The sequence below is a fragment of the Melitaea cinxia genome, chromosome 12 (genome assembly GCF_905220565.1).
Source record: "Melitaea cinxia chromosome 12, ilMelCinx1.1, whole genome shotgun sequence".
NCBI lineage: Eukaryota > Metazoa > Arthropoda > Insecta > Lepidoptera > Nymphalidae > Melitaea > Melitaea cinxia.
In genome coordinates this window covers 11,689,028-11,713,945 of record NC_059405.1, presented here as the reverse complement: position 1 = coordinate 11,713,945, position 24,918 = coordinate 11,689,028, and the positions used below count along the sequence as shown (strand labels likewise).

The 24,918-nt window shown below is 32.6% G+C and overlaps 1 protein-coding gene across 1 annotated transcript in view; it reads right to left on the bottom strand.

Moving 5' to 3' along the window:
• The window catches only part of LOC123658247 (actin cytoskeleton-regulatory complex protein PAN1-like), a 126,113-nt gene that overhangs the window by 24,640 nt on the left and 76,555 nt on the right, over positions 1–24,918 (bottom strand). Inside the window, exon 8 of the mRNA XM_045593687.1 lies at positions 14,869–14,910. Coding sequence (XP_045449643.1) covers positions 14,869–14,910 — 42 coding nt within the window. The remainder of the gene's footprint in view (positions 1–14,868; positions 14,911–24,918) is intronic.

Here is a 24,918-nt window from a genome sequence, read left to right as displayed (position 1 = left end):
GTATTTGTTCCGGCTACTCTCTGAAACGGCTGGATCGATTTTGACGGGACTTCCACTGGTAGATAGCTGATATAATAAGGAATAACTCAGGCTACTTTCATTTTAGAAATTTATTTATTTTATAACTGAACAATAACTTTTTGTTAAATTCTACGCGGACGAAGTCGCGGGCACAGCTAGTTTATACATATTAGGCTCTTTATTTGCTGGTATTTAATCAACCATTAAAAAAGTAATTAACATTACTTCTGTCCACGTAGCCCCTAGTTAAATTCCAATTAAAAAGAAATTATCGCTGTTTATTTATTGTCAGTATAAGTAGGCTAAATGTGACGGGCGACAACACAGATGACTAACACATGCAAAATTATATTATTACACGACACTTGCGAGGCGTACTGATCGTTATTGTAATATAGTAGTCTCATTCTACGTTTTAGGAAACAGGTGAAGTGCTCAGACATGACACGTCAACCCTTGTTGCAGCGGAGGGTACGCAAAGTAAATGTCAACTCATACTATATGTTACTCATAGATATACATATAAAAGAAAATGTTGATGCAAGGTAGAAATACATACTTACCATAACGAATATTTATTTTTGTTATATTATAAAATAATTTCAAGATAAAAATTCAATGCATGGATAACGTTACATTTTGACACGATTGTGTTCTCCGCTATTATCGTGTATCGACCTACATACATATCAATTTTTGATTTATTATACGCGATGAAACTATGTCGTTTTACATATATTTTCACTCACAGTTACGAGATTATAAATGTGTCTTTATTTCGTGACGTGGTATTGAAGATATAAACGAAGGAACATAAAAAAACATACGCGGATAGCGACTACGTCTACAGTTACAAGCAAATAGTTTGTATATTTAACAGAGTTCCAAAAAGGAGGTCAATTCGAATGTATTTTTTTATGTATGTGTTACCTCAGAACTTTTGATTTATTTCGATGATTTTTTTTAATCGTTCGTGTCATGTGGTCCCATTTAAATTTAATTGAGATTCGATAAGTACTTTTTGCGTTATTGCTAATAATACGTATTTACTTGACTTTTTTTTCGTCGATCGACGTTGTATTATATACACCTACCTCATAATTTTACTGGGTGAACAGATTTCGATAACTCTTTTTTTTAAATTCGAAAGCTAATACGGGTCTCGTTTTAATTTTATTGAGATCTGCCAAGTATTTTTTAAATAATCTTTAATAATGTACTTGACTATTTTTTCCGTGTACCTACGTTGTATTACTAGTCGATGTAATTGAAGTCACTTTTTTTTTTTTCGTTTGCAAGTAAAAATTTTTTTTATTAATTTTTATCCAATACTATCAATTTAATGCTTCCAATAATTTTATAACTATGGCACGGATCATCCATTCGGCTATAACATCACTACATAAATTAAAAATTCAGATATTCGTCACCAAAGCACTAGAAACCAGACAATAAGCGTGGATCAAATATTACTAATGACTCATTAAACGTTGGAACTAGTAACTAGTAAAGTTCTAAAATAAATTTAAAACGAACCGGTTAGTGAATTGGACTGATTAAATCCGATCGCAATACATTTAATTTAAATGCCAATTCGGTTATAACGGCAAGGCCAACGCTATCATGCGAAAATCGACAAGTTTTATGTAGGCCAGAACGACTGTAAGGTAACATTCCTTTACATTTACAGTAGCGAGATTTACGATCGTGATAGTTTCGTTTTCACGTCCCAATGAGTCTGCTGTTCGCGCATTTCGTCCATTTTTGTTCCGTAATGGCCGTTCCGTAACCAATCGAGGAAGATCTTTGCTGGTTCAATAGGTCGCATTGTTCTTGTCATGTATTGATGGGAAGTGATGAAGAGATCTTAGCCCACGTTGAATTTTTAATCGTTTTGAGACATAGCGTGTGACAGGCGTGATGTCCGCACTCTACTTATCCATAGACGAGTTGCGCAACGAATGGGACCACATCGCCTTCGTATGCAGCAGACACTACACGCCTTCACTTTCTCAACCTACTTAGTTAATTTACACTTTAAGCAGTAAACTACAAAAGTCAACAAAATGCGTTATTTCGACGACTTAATTTTTGGTAACTTTTGTTTGCGTGTAAATTATAATAACACAGTCTTAACTAAAACAACTATATATTTACGTCTTGCTTGTACTGAACATGCCTTGTTTCTGTCGCAGTTATTAAACTAATTGATTGTTGATAATTATTTAAGTATTGTCAATAATGTTAATTTATTATATTTATAAAAAACGAAGGTGAAGCTGATACAGGTTTTAAACAAGACGACGTCGAAGGTTATTACATCAGGTAGTTTGAAAGCCTTGGCACTATGCAAATTGATGATTAGGGCGAATAAAACGCACAGTTTTCAATAAAATATTAACATATAGATAATAAATTAGTATAAAATACGTAATTGCATTGGTATATTTTCATATACAGTTTAAATTGAACGTTTTTATTCAAAAGCTCAACGAATGCATCAAGTGATAGGACATTTCTTTAATACTTATCGTTCTATTTCTCTAGCCGAACCGTGAGCCCTTGCCCCTTACACGTGTAGACGGTAATGTTATCGCTCTATTTTGTATGAATCATAGCATCTTGTTATAAACTTAGTTATTTCCAGGTTTGTTAGATATACTTAATCATTAGCTATTTATATAACAACAATACGTAAAAATGTTGTATTTCCAACCAATTAATATAGAGTTCCGGGAAAATTTATATCATATTTAAGTAAATCTCGAGATGAGTGCTCTGAGATAAACAAAAAGAAAACAAGCAAACTAATTTTATTGCGTGAATACGTATTACAATACATATTACCTATGTTAAATGAGTTGTGTAGTTATTGCAAGGAAAATTTATATTAAAATTAACTGGTTTTATCTTAGTGCGAATAAACATTTAACTTGCAAATTTAATTATTGTCTGACTCGCTCGTTTTATATGAAACAAAACCAGTATACAATATAAAATGAGTAATCATTGTGTATAAATTCGTTCTTAACTGTAATAAGGTTACTATTAAATGTTTCCTTTTAATTAATAATTTATAACACACGATTGTTTCAATGTTCTTGTTTTTTATAAACTTATATATTTTTACCAAATTTTCGGTCAAAAAATCAAGAATCAGAAATATTGCAGAACATAAAATATCGGACAATTAACAACATTATTGAATAAAAGTAAATATGTCGTAATTTAATTTAAAATTTTCTAGATAGTAAGATAGTAACATACAAATGAAATGCTACAATTTATTTTGCTAAAATATCTTTAATTACTAAAGATATATTCAAACGACTGGATCGTAAATTTCTATCAAACCGGAATCATTAAATTCTAGGATCGTGAGAGTAATTCAATAATTATAATATTGGAAATTTTGTGAATAGCTTATATCCATAAAATTTCCATTATTTAATTGCGAGGAATTCAACCGCTTCGTGGATGGTGTAACAGGTCCTAATGCACTCAATACATATTATTACGTCTAATTTACGATATATTTAGTCGTAATAAGAAGACTCGTCGAACTGGTTCTGACACAACATGCTCAATTAACGTTCATCCGGTCAGTTAGATCGAGATCGCCTCGATATCGTTACATTACCGTTTTGTGGAAATAAGGAAATTTATTATTAACGCCTATATCAAGTTTTTCATACATTTGTATTATATGAGTACACGCCTTACTTACCAACTGTTATCTTTTCTATACCAGCTTGAACCTTAATTTATCAAAATGTGATGGCTCTAAAACGTGGGCGTTCATAACTCATACTTAATTAAATGCCGAGGTTCTTGACTCGAACTGCTCGGAGGCTATTGCAATACTTGTTATCCGAATCAATTGTTATTTATTTGATTAATTGTTATTCTTAAGTCTACATTAGAGCCTACTTAAGTTTAAAAATAAAACAGTGATTTTTTTAAACAGTTATATTTTTCATTTCAGTTGCTTGTTTAACGTATTACAACATTTATATAGGAAAGTCATTAGCATCATCATCATCATCACTTGAGCCTATCGCAGTCCACTGCGGGGCATAGGCTTCCACAAGTTCACGCCAAAAATGGCGTGAACCTATGTGTGTTGCCGGGCAGGGTTTGCCGGCAGGGGGTTGGTGACCGCAGTGCTGGCTTTGTCGCACCGCAGACGCAGCTGCCCGTCTCCGGCCGGTGTATTTCAAAGCCAGCAGTTGGATGGTTATCAGGGCATCGGTCGGCTTTTTAAATTATAATATAGGAAAACAATAGTTCCATTTTGAACATGATAATTATTAAAATACAGTCTTTAAGTTAGCCACGTTAGGAACAGACGACCGATATATGGTAAAAGTATTTACATATTTATTTATTTCTTAAAAAGTACTAAACAATTTGAAAGAAAAAATAAAAACAGTTACTAAACATCAAATCAAATAATAATTTCATTGTTATTTGATTCGTCGTACTTACGACATTGCGTCATAACATCGTCAAGAAACTTATTTGCGTCCGCCCGCGCTTGTATTTGCCAAAAGCTATTAATTACGGCCGGAGAATAGAATATCTCGCCGGCTAATCCCCCGGAGACGGTTACGGTTACTGACAGCGTTGATTAATGCCTGCGGGAGTCTTTAAGCGCTTCTCATTGTGTGAATGTACCTCCTAAATAACCTTGATTTAAGTGATGTTGTTGGAAATCGTGATTTCACCTTAATGTTATTTCGATAAAAAAAGACTCACTGTTTTTATCAATTTCAATCAATTCCGTTTTTTCTTTCTTTTTTTGTTGTGACGTTGGACCGCTAGTGTTGAATATGTCAATTTGTAAAAATCATAAGCAGATCAATCAATTAACGTAGTTTTCTCTAACGGTGATCGGTAACAAGAACGATAAGAGCATGAAGCACGTAAATTGAAGAGATAGGATTGTTCGCTGGTAAACGCCACAAGCTGGGCCGACAACAGCGCGGTGAACGATAACGGCGTATGCAGAATAACAATTCAATCAACTGTTTATTTCCTCGAATCCGTATGCGTGACAACTCGGGAACAGTTTCATGGCGTCAAGAGCAATATTGAAAACTTTAGTATTAAAAACTTAAGTGCATATAAACCTGTATGTTTCAAGAATATTCTTGATTCATAAAAACTCTCGATGATTTTCAATTAAAATAGTTGTGGATTTGAATATTCAAGAAATCCTTCACATTGGTACCTAATATTCTGTTTATTCGTTGCAAAATTAAAACGTATTTGTATTTTATTCGGAAACTACGATACGTTAAATTATTTTTTGTTGCTATACGGTTGTTTCTGTCTTATATTGTACATACAACGTAGACAATGGGTTTTATAAACATCACAATAAAGGCGAGCTACGCAGTTAAAACAATATTTACTCAAATGTCACTGAAATATTGAGAACTCGAAAGGAAAGTTGTTTCGTTGTGCTGTAGTATTATTTCTGGGTTTACATTCGATACTGTTTTAAGAGGTATTTAAAATGAGACATCAACTAGTAGTTGCGACGAATTAACGCGATACTGTAGCATGACCAAAATAGGTCACCCGGGGGGCCGATAAATAAACCGGAGTAGATATATCTAGTTAACTTGATGTAAAACGTTCCACATCCGCGTACATTCAATCGCCAGTCTAAATGCAAATAACAAAACATTCCAACGGCAACACTGACCAGTTCCACGATAAATAGCATTATAAATTGTAAACGTAAGGAATGGGATTCGTAGTAAAATATACGTGGACATCACAATAAATTTATGCAATTATTGCAACAAAATAAAGATGTCTTTATTTGAAGTACGTATTTTACAGCCGAAATTGATATTTACAAAAAGTTATATATTTCAGACACATAAATATAATATTATCCATAGCAACTTTTGAAGGGCATTTGAAGGTTATTTTGTTTTATTCAAAATATGAAAAGGTGATGAGTAATATTAAGTAAATTAAATGAAATGTACAAATAAAAGAACATTATTTATAACAATATTTTTAACTCGCATCTCCATATACAACGAATATATGTAAATAATATACATTGCGCATATTTTTTCGAGTTTTGCTTGAATATACTACGCTTTAGCATGTGATACCCCACTGCTGGGCATAGGCCTCTTTCCCCATGTAGGAGAAGGATCAGAGCTTAATCCACCACGCTACTATAATATAACAAAATTATATAAAAACGTGCATGCTGCCGAGCAAGCCATCGAATATATTATGTAACATCATCTTTTGTGTGTTGTCTTGTGCCGTTTTATCGGCAATTGTGTAAATAGTGTTACGCAAGCAATCATGAAGTTTATTGGCAATAGTCAACGTCGAACGCCGACAAGGTTAATAGAATACAGACGGTGCATATTGAACAGTATTATGCCACCAATAAAACTAAAGCTTCATAGCATCAATTGAAAGAATATCCTTGAAGAACCAACAACAAAAAAAGTTAAAATAAAGTTATTTCAATGCGAAACTTTTGCCAAGATCAAACAAACAAAGTGCCTCGGGTTACCTACAGGCAAAGATGTATTTAATATTTGTTATATGAACAAAATCTTCAAATAACTAATATAAAATATAAAAAAATTCAAAACATAAATACTTAAACATAAAAGACACTGAACAAGAATAAAATGATATGTCGTATAGTGAAAAGTTTACGAGATGCGCGAGCCGCCGTCTACACATAGCAGTTGGCGCAATTTCAATTCCTGTTTGAAGTATTTTAGGAGCCACGCACGCCATTCCCGGTGCGCTGACTGCCTGTTTACAAATACTAGCGCATACTCGATTCATTTTCACAGAATTTGTAAACACAAAGCCAAAAGAAATTGGTTTTCTCGATGTTTGCAGTGGTATTTTCAACAAAGTCCATAGTATATAGCAATAGAGTTTTAAAAAGTAATTTTTAACGATAATATTATGTAACTTAACGGTCAACATTTTTATGACATGGTTTTTAAGGTTTATATGTATGGTTTATTACATAACTTTAAACATAAAGTAAAAACTAATAAGAGTTATCAGTATTTTACTTTATAATCAGACAAAAAATCGCTACCCATATAGGTATTTAGAGCTAATTGCTCTGACGTAATACAGTTTTATGCTTCTCTGTAGTCATTTGTAAATATATAAGTCGTTAGCTTTTTTTATTGAGAATTGCTTGCGATACAGTTATCATATAAAAGCGGCAACACAACTTCAAACAAAAATACCCTTTTAAAAGTCAAGTGAGTATAAATTATTGATGAATCGGCCCGACCGGTCTTCGAGCGGAAGAAATCGAGCGAGACGGGAGCTGCGATACCGATAAACAAGTTTTGTATTTAAATTTACCTACCCAGTTATATTATAAGACTGTTACATTTTGAGAAATTTACGTCTTCGTTTATGAGAAATCTAATTTGAGTAACATAGACTTTAATGACACTCTACCTTTTTAATTGTAACGCAGCGGTAATAGCACTGGCTGTTGCGCTGGCGGTCTCGCGTTCGATTCCCGCTCACGACAGACATATGTATCGACCATATAGATGTTAGTCGTGGTCTGGGCGTGTCGTGTTTGTGTATTGTATGTGTTTCCGGACCCCAACACAGGAGAAAATCCTACTGAGGGATTAAAAAATTTAACACCTATACACAACAACAAACAACAACAAGAACAAGAGTAAGGACCTTAATTTTTATGGTCTACATACGTTCTATTGGAAAGGCCGTAACTAATTCTGACTCGGCATGACATAAAATTCCTCACATAGTCTATTTGGACGCGTACTTTATTCGTGTAAATCATAAATGTTTTAATGGAATAAAATATATAATTATTCAAAATTGTTACATTGACCTGTTTTTACATTAATTATATATATCTTTTACGTATTCATTAACAAATTAGAATAAATTCGTATCACTACTCGATTAGATACAAAAATTAAGAAAAAAGGAAACGAAAGTCATTATGCAATTTTTTCTAACTTCTTTATGGCTTTGGCAAAAACGCTGGTAAAGAAAGCAAAGATTTCATTCGACGATTATTATTCTTGTCCATCGGCGGAGACAGGAAAATAAAATGTAATTATTTTATTTCAAAACTAAAATCAGTAACGACTGACTTCTGTTTTTTGTGGTAACAATTACTATGATTCTTACAATAAAACTATTGTGCTTAATTTCAATGTGTACCTAATCTGTGTGACATTATATTGATTTTGTTTTATTAAACAATATAATTATACCAACTTAAATGAGACTACTAGTCTATTAAGCCAATCTGTTTTTATAATGACTTACAAAATAAGAAACAGCTGTGAGCATTAACCTTGAAAACTAAGAGCGTGTCCTGCTTTGTCGGATAATAAGCAATCAACCCTCCCATATGAACGAACGAGGCGGAACACGTGTTCCCTCACGCAAAGTTTTATTTATAACTTGAACACTAACTTTTAAATAAATAAAATATTCAGTCTCTTTGAAATAATTGATGTTAGTTACAATAACAATTCTATAACTTCAAAATGTCATAAGAGAAAGAAATATAACAACTTATTTAACGAAACAGGTCAAAAGCAGAGCAAAGTGCCCCCTAAATCGACAAAAAGAGGTCACTGACTGCTCAACGGGGTGGCGTTTACGGGGTGAGGGTGGAGGGGCCGTAATAACACATTTGAAAAAAGAATCCCAAACATCTGCCGCACATGTGCGTTCCGTTTCATGCATGATACAGTGAAATAATGCAAGTCGTGAGCGCAACTACAGGCCAGCGTGGACGAGCCTTTTTGTGCAGTAGCTTTTTGTTGTCTTCACGCTTTGTGAGCGAGCTTTCAATCACAATGTGTTTTTTATAACGATAGAAAATCAATACTTTTGTGATTGTGTTTTCAAACGAAGCCGGTTACTGATAAGTTTTGAGTGATTCTCATTAGATGAACTAAATGAAATTTGCTAGTTAATTAAATAAACGTACACGTAAACCACGTAAAATTTGGCTGATTTAGTTTATTTGGTTTTGCAACACTAGTCAGCGAAATTCCGAGAAGATCAGAACATATTGGATCGGCGCCAAGCACTTTCTTCGCTAAGATGTAAAGGTCGTAGGAAAGTGGCACTTATATTTTATAGGGGAGATAACTATTTTTCGAGTCGGAAAAAATTTAACTTCATACAAATATAAACTTGACAATAGTTTACAATGAGAAGTTTCCATTAACGCTTCATTTATATAGTACATTAAGTACAAAAATACAAATGATAGTAGTGTTTCTACACATTTATTAAATTTATTTGCTATATACTACTCTATTTACCTATAAAATTATTACATTAACGTCAGAGGTAAATAACAAGAAAGAGAAAAAGTAATAGTCCATGTCTCATCTCGTGATTGTCCGCGCGCACTGCGACATCAAACGTTTCTATAATTACTGGCGCTGTCACAGTTCACGTCATAGTATCAAGACGAATTATGTCGGTAAATAGTTGTATCTCTCGAGTCTTGACACGTTTCGATTACATGACTCTGACGTTACCCTGTCATACAAATATAAATACAACATTTTACACGAATACAATATTGCAGTTATCAATTATACTATATTTATGGGCACATCGTTGAACGAGTTCGTGTAAGAGAATAAAGATCGTGTCTCGACCTTTGATTCGTGGGTCCCCTGGGGCGAGACGTACAAATGCTCCTATCACCTTTCCCCTGCGGCATATTATTTTACATAATATACTTAACATGTACAGTTCAATTCGTATTTATCTAAAATAAAAATGGACTGAAATGGAGATTATATTATTGAAATATATATTTCTATAGTAAACATATAGAAAAATGTCAGGAGATATATGAAACTATAATATTTTAATAAAATATTTATATCATGAGTTGTCTCACAAAATTGGATTATTTATTTAACAAAGACATGTTGCTTGGTTTTCTTTTAAATTTACATTTATAATTACATTTAAAAAAAAATATACACGAATATTTTTATTTGTAAGAAAACATTATATAACAATCTAAATTAATGAAGGTGACTCCGCAGATGAATTGTGACAGCGGGTGTACGGAGGGAGGGAAGGAATCCCGTTAAGAGAAAGTAGCCGCCTACACTCCGGCGCAGATCGTGACGACTGGACCGACCGATAACCGCCATCTTGTTTTCAATTCGATATGATTCAATCGAATAAATTCAATTTGAATGCAACTCCAAACTTATAGCAAATACCTATATACTAAAGTAGTAATAGATTCGTGTCTACAAATATAATTATTTCGTGTCATAAAGGCAAACAATACTCACTTATTATAATTTTATTATCGTCGATGTAGGTGTCGCTTTTTTTTGGAAACGAGTTTTTCAATTAATTTCGTTTGTATTAAAAAAAGTAATACATAAAATGTGTGTGTGTGTGTGTTCTTTAATGTTAATTTAGTCTATAACATTGTTGATTAAAGACTAATAAGTTTTAATTAAACAAATTTTCATTCGTACATTATAAGAACATAAGCAATTATATAAAAAAGCCATAACATTATTAAATTTTAATAATTATATTCCCACATTCCGTTAGTAGAGCCACTAAATAGTCGTTATCTAAAACAAATCAGCATTATAGTTCATAGAGCGATTTCAGTGTTGGAGAGTAATGAGCATCTTAGCAATTATTGCGCAAGCGGCAAGATAACATATAGCTGCCGATAAAATATTAATGTTTTAAACTACACTAGACCGGGGAACTCGTTGAACCGGTCGCAGCAGGTGCGCGGGGATTTTAAACGACACCGTGCTAATCTGACCGTGAACCAACACAAAAAGTTGTTAAAATAATAAAACCAGGATCTAATTAGCTACTTTGTGCTTTTTAAGAATTTTCACCCCCAATTTAGGCTTCTATTTGACCAGTAGAAATAAAAATTAAATGTATCTAATACTATTCTAGTACTAGCTATGTTGTCCGTGGTTTCACACGCATTAATTTGAAAAAAAATAGCCTATAGCCTTCCTCGATAAATGGACTATCTAACACTAAAAGAATTTTTCAAATCGGACCAGTAGTTTCTGAGATTAGCGCGTTCAAACAAACAAACAAACTCTTCAGCTTTATAATATTAGTATAGATAATAACACATTATATCTGAAACATTTTTAAAAGCCTAGTCTACCTTTCTATTACAGAGACGAACGTTACAATGACATAATTATAAATGATCGGAAATTCCGATACAAATTAATGAAACGTTTGATAAAAAATTCATTTCTTCAAGGTTCTCAAGGTATGTTCCGTGATATATTTCATTAAACAATGAATAATTACCCTAGTTGATACAAATACCCGATCATAGCAATAAAATACTTTTAATGTAATGTTTATAATATATATATACATATATAATTTTATTAATTCTTTTATAGTTATTCATGTAAATAATGTATTAGGTACGTTATTTGATTATTATTAGGAATGTAAATATGTATTGGCAATATCAATAAGAAGGACCCTTTAGAGTAATGGTAGGTAATGCAATTGTTGATGTCAAGTTTTGTGTTACTAGTCTAAGTAATAAACTATATATTTTTTATCAAACATGGATGTTTTTATATGTATCGGTACTTTCTTGCTGCGATGGTTCGATGGTATTGATGTAACATTCGTTATTTTATTTTGTGTTTTAAAAGAACAGTATAAATAATTATGATTCTTTTTTGCGCCCGACACTGAGTCATCATCTTGACATGTTAATAAAATTTATTAAATTTAGATATATAAATATTAAATATACTAATTTTATTTTATAATAAGTAAATATCGTAATTTCAAAATATTTTAAAGAATATAAACAAAATAATGAATGTACAAAACTGAGGACATAGTTGACATTAATAAGGCAAAATATAGCCATTTATCTTGTTTAAGATTATGGTGCTTCGGTAGGAATATTTTTATTGAGACTGTCTACCTGAAATCCTACCGACGGGTAAAGGTTGCGTTTCGTGAAAAAAGTTTGCATCAAATAAACTTGACTAAAATTACAGGGGAGTCTTGTGGATTTAGTCAAAATAACTTACAAAATATAGCAAAATTCACGACAGTTTTTAGATTTAGAGGAAGGATCATTGACCCTTCGATATGCGGGTTCATTAATGCGATAAAGACAACCGTCAGAGCTGCGCGCAGGCAGGCAGTGCGGGGGCCTGCCAATTATAACGGTACAGACGCTGCCACGGTAAGCGAGCCTTGACTTCACTAACTTTACAAAAACTAAACGCCCGAAAATAAATTCATATATAATTGCTATTATTATGTATTACACCAATAATTATTCGTAGTTTTAACCTATAAAACTATTTTGAACTATAATATTAACTTATATTCAAATTTATTTGCAGTAAAAAAAATAACAACAAAAGATAAACTTAAAACAAACAGCTTCATTAATGCGAGTTACAGATCACCTGTCATAAAAAATAAGACAAACGTTTCAGGTATATCTGATGAATGAAGGTACCGCTTATATATACCTATTATTGAAAACGCTATTTAATTTTGGTTAGTACAATAATAAAAAGACTACATTTACAAGACGCAAACCGGTTTAATCGAGTGTTATGTCACGGAAAGTATTTATTGATCGAGCGAATTAGCAGTGGCGTCGGACTTTCACCGCAACTTTCTTGAGCTCTAAATAAGCCACAATTGCTGGCTGACTCGTTTATCTGATCTCAGTCAAATGTGATTACGTATTGTTCCGAATTCTTTTGTATGAACTGACAATTGGGCCTGTCATAAATTGAACATACATCAATGTCAATGTTGCGATAGAAGTCTCAATGGGTACCTATTCATGAACGCGCCATTTGCTCCTTCTATTTTATGAGATAGCTGTACGTGTGATATACGTGTTTTGTAGTCAATTAAAATCATTTACACAAAACTTTATCTATACTAATATTATAAAGAGGTAAAGTTTCTAACTTTGTTTGTTTGTAGGAGGTAATCTTCACAACTACTGATTCGATCGTGAAAATGCTTTCACTAACAAAAAGCTACACTATTCAGTAGTGATATAGGCTATATTTTATTGTTATTGAACAAAAAATTCAGGGAAAAATAATAGTATATGTGAATGAAGTCGGAGAAATGCGAGCGAGATGAAAACTTTACTATATTTTTGCATTACAATAATAATAACTAACGCCCAACGGAGTATTAGGTACGGGTCGGCTAGTTTATTTATACAAGTATTTACGTGTACTCGACGAGGAATAAATATTTTAGAACTCTTATAGCGCCATCATATTAAGAGCTTTTATTACTATTAACAATTACACGATATAAATTAAAAAAGCTGGGTCGTATTTGAATCTCTATTTCATGCTGCATCGAAAGAACTATCCTGTCATATCGAACGTATGTGCCCCTAGTAATGGATACTTGTTTTAGATTAATCATATCCGTCCAGTCTGCGCTCACGCATAAATAAGCAGGTGTTCATAAACATAAATACATTCTATCGTAAAGTTGCGGCCATAACAAGCGTAATTGCTTCGACGCACGATCCCAAGTTAAATACCACGAACAAAAAATGGAGAGACCGGTTCCACTCGCCATAAAATGGTTTCGGGGCGTTTCGTGCGATGAATATTCATGCTCTTATATATATCTACATACGTACGAATGTAAGATTCGTGATGACGCATCCCAAGCTAAGCCTGTTATCGCTTTAGTGAAGTTGAACTTTTTCTCAATGTTATTTTTATCATGGATCAATAGGCACTAATCATATCGATTCGCGATATGATAAAATAACTCGACAACATATCTAATATTCTGTCACGATTAAATATTATTATACAATATACAAATAATTTAACAAAAACAAGTAATATTTGGCTTTAATAAACTTAAATAAACAAAACTTTTTTTGTTCTGTTATAAAAATAAGTATGGCTTTATCGAAAATATGAAGCGAACAAAAAAGAAAACGAATAAAGATTTATGTAGAAACTCTTATCGAAAAAGACGTGACCCCGTTACTCGGATACCTAATTGAAATTTAGATGTGGAAATAATAATAACAAATGAATTTGTCGTCCGCTATGACCTCTGATTTTTTAAGCCTGTCAGTGTAAAGCATAAGTGGCCCATACATACGCAGATGTCGCTTGGACAAACAAAGATACAGATTTGAATATGAAATTAGGGACACTGATCTCGATTTTTAAACATAAACACGTTTAAGATGCTCTCGTAAGAGTTGGTGTGCACAATGGCATCATGAGTTTTACTTAGACAGTTATTTTTAATATAACAACAAAGACAATAGAAAGAAATAATACTGTACAATACATGTTAATAAACGTGCCTGTTTGTGACATTTGTGTCTTAGATTCATTTATATTTTAAAACGTTCTCTAAGTTATTTCAATTATTTTTAAAAACAATAGCTTAATAATATATCAAGCTATTGTTTTTACACTATTTAGTCATTTATAGTAGGTATTATGCAATTGAGTCTTTTTACACTTTATTAATAATACAATACACATTGAATACGTGCTAATTTACCTTATTACAGTTATCTAAAACTCTTAAATCGCAATAGTAGGCGCACCCTTAAACACAACGTGACATTAAAAAAACATGAAACGTTGCGTTACGGTGACGGCACTGGGACGCCGAGAATTTGGTATTAAAATGATTTGAACGTGCAACACACTTAATATATGCCAATTGAATTATTTATTCTATTCCAGAATATGTAAAACAAAGGCAAAAAGAAATATAAAAGTTTACCTTTTTTATTAATCTCGACAGATTCACGTTCTGGTGATGGTGCTGAAACAAATAAAATATTTTTTATTGTAAAAAAAGTTTACTACAAATAGTAGAGTAAACAAATGGTAATAATTGAAATTAACGTATACAAGATAAAACGTGATAAACTAAAAGTAAATATCACTCTTAAAATAAACAGACGTAACCAAAACATTTCGTCAAAGGAGATGTTAAATATTTATTCACGGAATATTTATAAAGACGCCAAGAATGACGAGGGCGGACCAGTTATAGCAACCTGTTTCGGCAAGTAAAAGGTATGAGAAATATATAAAATAATTTTGTCTATGTTTTTCATATTTCACTACATATAACATATTATTTTATTCATCCGGCTAATTTACATTTTCTGATTCAAAAGACAATTAATTGTAGTACATATTGCAACCCAAGGTTTTCGATATTTTTATGCACAGTGCTTTAGTTCAGTGTTACATTTGTAAGACTGAACTTAGCTTAAGCAGGTGGTCAGAAAGACTATCTACTGTATGTCTATTTCTGTCCTTCGCATCGATTGTCACCCATTTTGCAGCTGTCTGCGGGGTATTAACCCATAAAGTTATATGTATCAGGCAACTAATGGTATTGTGTTACGCCTAACAATATTTTACTTAATTGTACTTCGTTTTCTAGAACGTAAAATATTTAATCACACGAATATAACGATTCTTTAATGTCCGTAAAAACAAGTACTGAATACAAGATTTTCAATAAAATCATCATCATCATTACAGCCTATACAGTCCACTGCTGGACATAGGCCTCCACAAGTTTACGTCAAAAATAACGTGAACTCATGTGTTTTGCCCATAGTCACCACGCTGGGCAGGCGGGTTGGTGACCGGGCAGGCGGGTTGGTGACCATAAAATGTCATACATATATTAATTTCTGCGTAATGATGAACAACGCATTTATAATAGTGACAATAAATTAGCTTCAAACCAGTCATCAATTTCATCAGATACGTACCCGTTGGGCCGTTGCTACTCGACATGTTGTTTATCGCAATTAACCTTATTTCCCTTTCCATCGTAAAAACCGTGACCAAATTTGGACTGCACTTGAGAGACAGGCAATTAATTCATCGAAAAACTTTATACCCATAATTAAAGTGTAGGCGTAAATCGAGAAAACAGCTGGCTATTTATTGCTCGCATGACTTACTTGACATTTTATAGAAACCTGTTTACAAGTTATGCAATAGAAAACCGCACTTAATAATATGCAGCTACTGACGATTGCTAAGTACTCGTACACCTGTCATTCGATGTGAAATACGTTATTTATTATTTAAAAAAATATATATTTCGTTTGTAGTGTTATTATTTTTCAATTCTTAAATTATTCATTATCAACATAATAACGTAGTTAGATTTTTTTGGACTTAGAAAAACCGATATGATAAAACGAGGTTTTAACGTTAAGATTAGGGGTACGATATTGTCTGTCCAAGAGGATAACGTATTCTTATTCATTATTTTGTTAACCTAAATTAGTTCTTTATTACTGAATATATAATTATTAACTATACAAACATTTATTTGATAAATTTATGCTTACAAATATAGGTATACATATATATTAATAATATTAATTCGTTTAAAATGGATACGATGATCTTTGCAAGGAATTTCAAATGGTTTCCTGTAGTATGCCATTATTTGATTCTGACCAATAAACCGGCAGTATGCTTGAGGGAGACTAAAAAACACGCTATTTTTCCCTTAAAAGTACCGCGGGCGCCTTTCTTGATCGGTATGCGGCCTGACTACTCGCTGAACTGGTTAGAACGTGAGAACTGAGCGGAGCAGTGTGCTTTGCCCGATATACCCCCTTGGGTGTTATGCTAAACTAATTTCACTTGGCCGAAATTAGTAATCACATCGTTCTGTATTTTAAGATAGCCTTACTTCCAATTATTATCATAAATATAATGATGTAGAAAAAAAGCTCTTGATGAAAAAGTGACAGACAAAGTATTTTTCAATGCGATATGGATGAAAGGAAAATATAGATACGAAAAGCTCTATTAGCTTTACATTATTATTTAGTTTTTAATGCGATTATAATTATATAATAAAATTATATTACTAATAAAATTATATATATGCGATTACAATTAATAATTCTATCACACAATAGCGGCTGTGTCTTTGTTTATAAAACATTGATAAAATTAAGACACAAAGATCATTCAATTTTTATTTTATTACTTGTAAAAAATTCAACATTAATAAGTTTAAACTTACTATCTTAATACACGTTTTCACTTCTTTTGTCTCTGAGTCAATTTTTAAACCGGTACTTATCATTTGTTGATATTGCTGCATTTCAACAGAACGCCCCAAGACAGAGTGAACGTATGCCAACTCGTTTGACCTCATTCCCGCGAATGCTAGCTCTGTGTAAACTCATATTGGGTTTATGAAAACACTGCTATTTTTAGTTCATACCGAGCCCCACCAGACCTCTCTAAATTATTTGTCTGTTTTACAACAAGAAGGTTTGCCAAGTGTGGGTTTGTTTTTCAATAACTACTCATCATCGCCGTTTTTTTTATGATGAACAGACTTGAAGTTTGTGAATAATGTTTTTTAGTCAGCAAATCTTTGTGCTCGTCCTGATACGCTCTAAATTTCAAGTAACAGTGTGCATACAGAATTAAGTTAACTAATATTTAGCGAACACTCTTTTATGCACCTAATGAATATAAATTTAATTGCAATAAAAAATGAGGTTAGCTAAAAGCTAAATAAATTAAATGGTTATTTTCAAGTTGTAACGTAAGAATTAAAAAAACGGAACACATAACTGACTATATCAATAATTATACGCTTACGCTTCAGCCTGTAATATCCCACTGCTGGGCATAGGCCTCTTTCCCCGTGTAGGAGAAGTATCAGAGCTTAATCCACCACGCTGGTCCAATGCGGTTGGCGGATATATTCCCTATTATGACTAACGATCGCTATCAGGTGTACATGATAACAACCGGGACCGACGGCTTAATGTGCTGTTCGAGGTACGGTGAAGAGACCCACAATGACTGCACAAAGCCACACCCAGACCACGGTAAACATCTGTATGGCCAATACAAAATATGTTTGGTTGTGCGGGGAGCGAGCCCGCAACCGCCAGCGCCACATTCACAAACCAGTGCATAATTCCATAAAAGTAAGGGAGCCTGAAGTACTTGAAACAAATACTGACACAATAAATTATTACCATATATACCTACTCGTAATATAAAGCTATTTTAAAGGTAGAATGACTGCGACTGCCAGCCATGAATTAAAAGGACTCAAAGATCTGTATAGTGGAATGAACCGTTTGATGTTTAACTTCAGCCTATCGCAGTCCACTGTTGGGCATAGGCCTCCCCAGGTTTACGCGTAAAACGGTGTGAACTCATGTGTTTTCCCATAGTTACCACGCTAGCGTTGCAGGCGGGTTGGTGACCGCAGGGCTTGCTTTGTCGCACTGAAGACGCTGCTGCCCGTCTTCGGCCTGTGTATTTCAAAGCCAGCAGTTAGATGGTTATCCCACCTTCGGTCGGCTTTTTAAGTTCCAAGGTGGTAATGGGACTGTATTATCCTCTAGTCGCCTCTTACGACGGGAAACTCACCCACGGGAAGAGAAGGGTGGCTATATTCTTTACTGCCGTAACCACACTGCAAATTTCTTAATTTGACATTTAACTCGGCAATAAATAACTCTTAGTAGGTTTTTTTTTTATATTGTGCTTCCAATTTTCTCAAAAACTTCTTACTAGAAATTTGCCGACTAACACAGATCGGCCGTAAATACAATAAGTGTTGGTCGCCGATTCTATCCAATTAAATAACAACTAACAACAAAAGAAAAAAAAATTGAAATAAATTTAGAATGTATCTTATTTATGTATTTAATACTAAAAACAAAAAGTGTTCTAATATTAAGGAAATATATATTTTACAGTTCAAACCGCAGTTGTTGCGCACCGGGCAGGTTAACACGGGCGTTTGCTTCTACGGTAACCATCTACTTAATGCTTGTATATATATTATTACCACTAAACTCAGGGTAGTAACCAAACCCAAAACCTTCGGAGCAGTAAGCAGGATCACTACAAACTGTGCCAACGGACTACTTAATATCATTAGATATACATTCTTGTTCACATAATAAAAATACCGTATAGGTATATTGTTAACATAATACATACACATATTTTTACTTTAAACAAGTAAACATGAGCTATGAATTGGTTATTTTGTTATGTAAAGAGATCAAGGTGGAAGAGATCCTTGCGACGTAACACCATAATTCTTGTTGTATTGAATTTAAATTATTTGCGTCAATCGGATATTATAATTTCAAGTTAGATTTACTTATGTGCCGAGCCACATATTTTATTTAAATAATTAGAATCTTTGTAACAAACATCACAATGTCAAAACGATTTAATATTAAAAACCAAAAGTAATCGTTAAACAGTTATTTAACTGGTGATATTTGGAATTTTTAATGTAATCTTTTACCTGGCAATTTAGCTGACATTTAAAATATAATATTAACATTTATTGTTACTTTGATTAAATATGACTACAACAAAAAGATCAAAAATTTTAAAAAGAAAAATTAAGATCTCCCATGAACTTGAACGGTGTATAAAAATCTCTACACACATCGTATCAAAGGATCAATAAAAGTCGTTTTTAACCCACGCAAGCTCTATTCCCATGGCCGTCGGAAACAATAACAGATTTGCGACTCTCGAGCGCATAAAGTAGAGAACAATCGGCCGAATGGAAACCAGAGAGCGATATAAATCAAACTAAGCATTGCGTGCGCCGACCGTCCATAGATCCTCGAGTTTCGTTTCTGCACGCCTTCCGTCGCGCCGCTTATAATTACCGAGTACTTTCGCCAACCAACCGGTCGACGCCATCTTGCTATTTATACTGCAAAATGGCGGCGTTCACAGCACGTGTTCTTTTTAGTTATATAGAGAAATGAGGACGGAACACAAAGTTTACAATAAGATAGAAAATTTAAATACGTAAAATAAGTTCAATTTTAAAGTTTAGATATCGTAAATCGTCAACAAGGTGTCGTTGAATTTACATTGAATAGGAAGCCGTTAAGTTGCCATGTAACTGAGCGGCAATGAAGGTCACCTTGGCTAACCGACCGTAGAATCATCTTGATACCGAGCTTAGTACGTTGCTTGCTATTTTTCTTTTATTAATTTGTGATTATATGTTTACTCAATTTTTTATGTTTTTTAAATGTTTTAAAATATTTGTTAAAAATCTTATATTTAACACCATTCAAAGTTAATAATATTTCAAGAAAGTAGTATTTTATGGACGACCTATAAAATACTAAATTATTTTGAATAAACATTAGAAAAATAATTTAAATTAAATATGATGTAAAAAGATAATAAATTAAGAGTAAACTTTCATCTATCTGGTGTAACAAACGATAACAAAATTGCACAACTTGCACAAGTGATGCTTTACGAGAATTGTAGTAGTGATAAGTATTTATCAACGGCAAGTAGGTTAATTAATATAACTATACCTAGGAGCACAAACAGTTTGAGAGTTTATCAGTTATCACCATACTTAAAATGTTAATTGTTTCCTTGGATATATTTATTAAAAGAGGTGTTAATATTAACTCAAAAAAGAAATAACACTATAGAGATTACAAAAATGATAGAGCTCAATGTCTCGATTTCCTGTCAAGTTTGTAATTTGGTACAGGAAACCAAATTCGAAGACAATTTCTATGCAAAACTTGCAAAGGCAAACGTTTAGTATTCAATGAGTTTTGCGGGCCAATGGCGAGTGACTATCAGCCGTCTAGCGCCTCGTACATATGTATGAGCAAGTACATGAACACAACACACGTTATTTAGCCGTGACACACATCCACCCCAAAGATTTAATTAATTTTCTGTTACCACTCCATCATAAGTATAAACTAAATTTAAAATACAAAATTGCTTAAATCTACTATGTTGACAAACTAGTTATTAAATCGTTTTAAAATATATATAATGAGTAGAAAAAGGGATAAAAAAAAATCTCACAATTGTGATGACATCGCTGTATTTTCCTTTTAGAACAATGTAAATTGTGAATATCTCGTTTTTATAGAATTGATAAAATAAGAATAATATGTAAGTATAACACGTAGGTATACATATATTAATTGATATCTAAATTAGACATACAGAGCGCAATTATTTAACTAATAATTACATTTGGTAGGTAAGGAATTTTGTTTTGAGCCAATTAGTTATTTACATAAAATACAAAACAAACTCTGAAATAGCATAATAATCTAAGCTTGTTTTTATCATATTATTCTTTTAAAGAATTCATTTTAGTCATTAAATGTTCGCTCTTGTACGTTCTAAGGTATTCTGGCAGAGAATGCTTTTAACATAAAGCTCGTCTTTTCTACGTTAAACTAATATACTGTGCAATAAAGTATTCAAAGAAAAGTGTAATTAAAACACTAAAATAATAAAATAGCGGTATCAAATGCTGTAAGATGTGTCTATCAAAACAATTCAATTCAAGATGTGTCTATTAAAAAACGTAATGTGAATTGCAAAGCACAATAGAAAAGAAACGATAATAAAGCATGCGGAGTGGTGGTGCGCGACGTGGGAAAGCGAATGGCGGCATTGGCGGCCATCTTGGAGTGGGTTCGTTCGGAAAACATCACGTGTCCACGCGTCCGCCTGGCAACAGAGTATAAACGCTAAACGGAGCGGAACAATTCATGCGCGCCACGTGCTTTTTTATTTGTGCAACATTCCTCTCACTCGCATTCTATTGATTGGCACCCTGCGTTTGAGCTAAAGATAAATTAGTACTATTCTATTATTAAAGTTTAATTTATTATATTTGAAGTGGTGGATGAGCTCTATGTGGTGCATCTTTAGGTTACTAGCAATCATGATGTCATATTTTTTGTTATTGGCGATTTTTATCATACAAATATGTAAGCTTATAAAATAGTAATTATGTTATTAAATATTGTTATTGAGATATCATAACGAAGAGTCGCTAGATCTATCATAGAGCCTCGAGAGAATCTTTTGGCTATAAATCAGATCAAATAAAACTCATTATGATTTTGTAGCGTGTAGAGCATAGTTTTTGTTGTATGTCGTGACAAACGTTTCCTCGACGACCCAACACGCCATGCGTGACTCACTATTATATGTACTTGTTTTGTTATTAAGTTAAAGATTTGTTACCAGCAGTAATAAAACATTTTGTGTGTTATTTCCTTAAATTTTCTATATGATTATACAACCAATAACTTGTTTAATCTATACTAATATTATAAAGCTGTAAAGGTTATTTATTTGTTTAAACGCGCAAATCTCAGAAACTACTGGTTCGAATTGATACATTATTTTTGTGTTGGATGGCCCATTTACCAAGGAAAGCTACAGTTTTTTACTCAAATAAACGCGGGTGAAACCGCAGGGCATAGTAAGTATCTTATATTTAAATTTAAATCAAAATTAACTATTGAATCATAACGTATAGATCAGTCCTATATTTATACTAATTTAAATACTCTAATGTAAAAAATACGTAAATTATTAACTTGTTTCATACTTAGCAACAGTATATAAACTAAATCAAATAAATCTCTAGACGGTGACTCTAATAACCTATTATATTTAAAGAGAATCAAAATAAAAACAAGTTTCCTAGCGAGCACTCGTTACAGTCACACAATTTGTGAAATTTTATTTAAAGAAATATGCAAAAAAATTACCTGGTCAGGTAATAAAAAAAAATAACGGAAAACAAGCTTGAGAGACTGAAACAGATAGATATTACATGACTAGTTAGAGTGAGATAGTTGTAAGCGCCATCTTGCATCGCGACTCTAGTCACGCGCGGTGGAGCAGCGTTTCTATTTTTTGCGCGCTCTCGTTTGACCTCGTTGGTTTATCGTTATCAAATGACTCTAATAATAAGTGGATTTTGCTTGTACCTAATATAAGAGAGCGAATAGAGGAGAGACAAACATAGCTTCTTATCCAATTATATCAATAACCTGTGGGAAAAGATTATCTATTACATTACCTGAGTCATGTCATATAACTTTACTTACGTCGGTACCGTCACATTTGATAACGTTGCCGATAAAGGTATCTTTGCCCATATCTATTTAAGAACAAATCCGTTAATGTAGTAATATATTTTTGGTATACGGCGACATCTCTAGAATAGAAAATAATTAAATAATATTTATATTTTCAATACATTACATATACTTATAGGTACGCTTTGGACAAACAATTTTCATAGTACAACATTGTTTACATAATATATTATTGTAGTTACAAACGCGTACTATTAAATTTTTACTTATAAAAACAACGCAAGTAGGAAACTATATGAGATGATTTACAACCTTTGATTAGAAATGACTACTTCTTAAAGACCTTTAGGGATATACTTGTGTGCCGACCAAGACCGTAGCATGGGTAGCGTCCGTAAAATCAAACGCATCGCAAACATATTGCTGATCCTACCCCTGATCCTCTCCAGGACCTCTTATCCATCACAAGAACAGAACATTATTTGAGAGCAATTTTATTTAGATGCGGCCTTCTGTATAATAACGACTATTCATTAAAATATCGAATTTACTTAGTTCATTAATTGCAGGTATATCTAAGCTAATATTTACTGACTTCCTTTTTTATTTCGTTTTCGTAATTATCACAATCCTCTTTTTAATGTTTAATGCCATCGTTGACTCTAAATATAATGTGGATTCTTTTATTATTCATAATAATATTAGATTGCAGAAATAAATACAATATAACTAACTAATATAAACAAGTCAAGGTCAACGCTAACACGAGACTGTAGAAAAAAAAAAAACGCTTTAGATCAAGTTTAATCGGTCGTGACTTAGTTGTTCTTGGGGTAATGAATAATTAAAAATTATGTTAACAATGTTCGCTATCGCGTTTTCGCTTCAATATCTAATCGCGTTATTAAGTAACTTATCACAAACAATATGAACTGTATTGTTTTATCTAATTATTAAGAATACATTCTTTGTAGTAAAAACATTCGCTTTCACTATGCCGTGTCCTTTATGCCCAAAGGTTGTCTGGAAGAGATCGCTCTTCTAGCGATAAGACCACCTTTGCACACTGTTCTTTATTTGTAATATGTTGTTTGATTGTTGTTGTGTACAATAAAGAGTATTATTATTATTTTTATTTTTTCTATAATCTTGGCTAATAACCACTAAGCCGGGTAGTCGTTGACACGGGCCTAAGTCAAATGTAAATCAACGGGTTAGCGAATAAAGGATTATTAATTTTTTTACAGATTATTCCACAATGTATTTTAAAAGCGTTAGTTTGATAGTTTATAGTATGTATTAGTCGTTAGTCAGATTTATTGGACTCACTTTGCAGAAATTTTCTTACCAATCTTCATTACTGTGTTTAGAACTGTTGCTTTTTGTTATAATAGGTAAGTGCTCACTGGTAATTTTAGTGTATGTCGTAACGTATTTATATTTAGTATTTTGTAAAAAATGCTATTGGGAATATTGTTACTTTTTGTAAATGCCAAATTCGGGTTATTTCATCTTTTACTTCGGTATACTTAGATAGTTTTGCAGCTATTTTTGATTGTAAGTTGTATACTGCTATGTCAATAAGAAAACCAGTCTCGGTTATTTTGTCGATTAGTGTTATATCCGGATTATTAAAAATCTCGCAACCAACAATTACTGAAAATACGTAGTTATTTTTTAATTTTTAACATACTTTGAAATTAAAATATAGTTAACACAGTCTACTCATTAGTCATGTAACTCATGTAGATCCTGAAACTTTGTAAGTTATTATAACCCTAGTCGTTAATTCGTTATGAAAACAAAACTCGAGGCAATGAATAAGACGGTACTATAAATTAACTCGAGTAATGTAATACAAAGTTTATTCGCAGCCA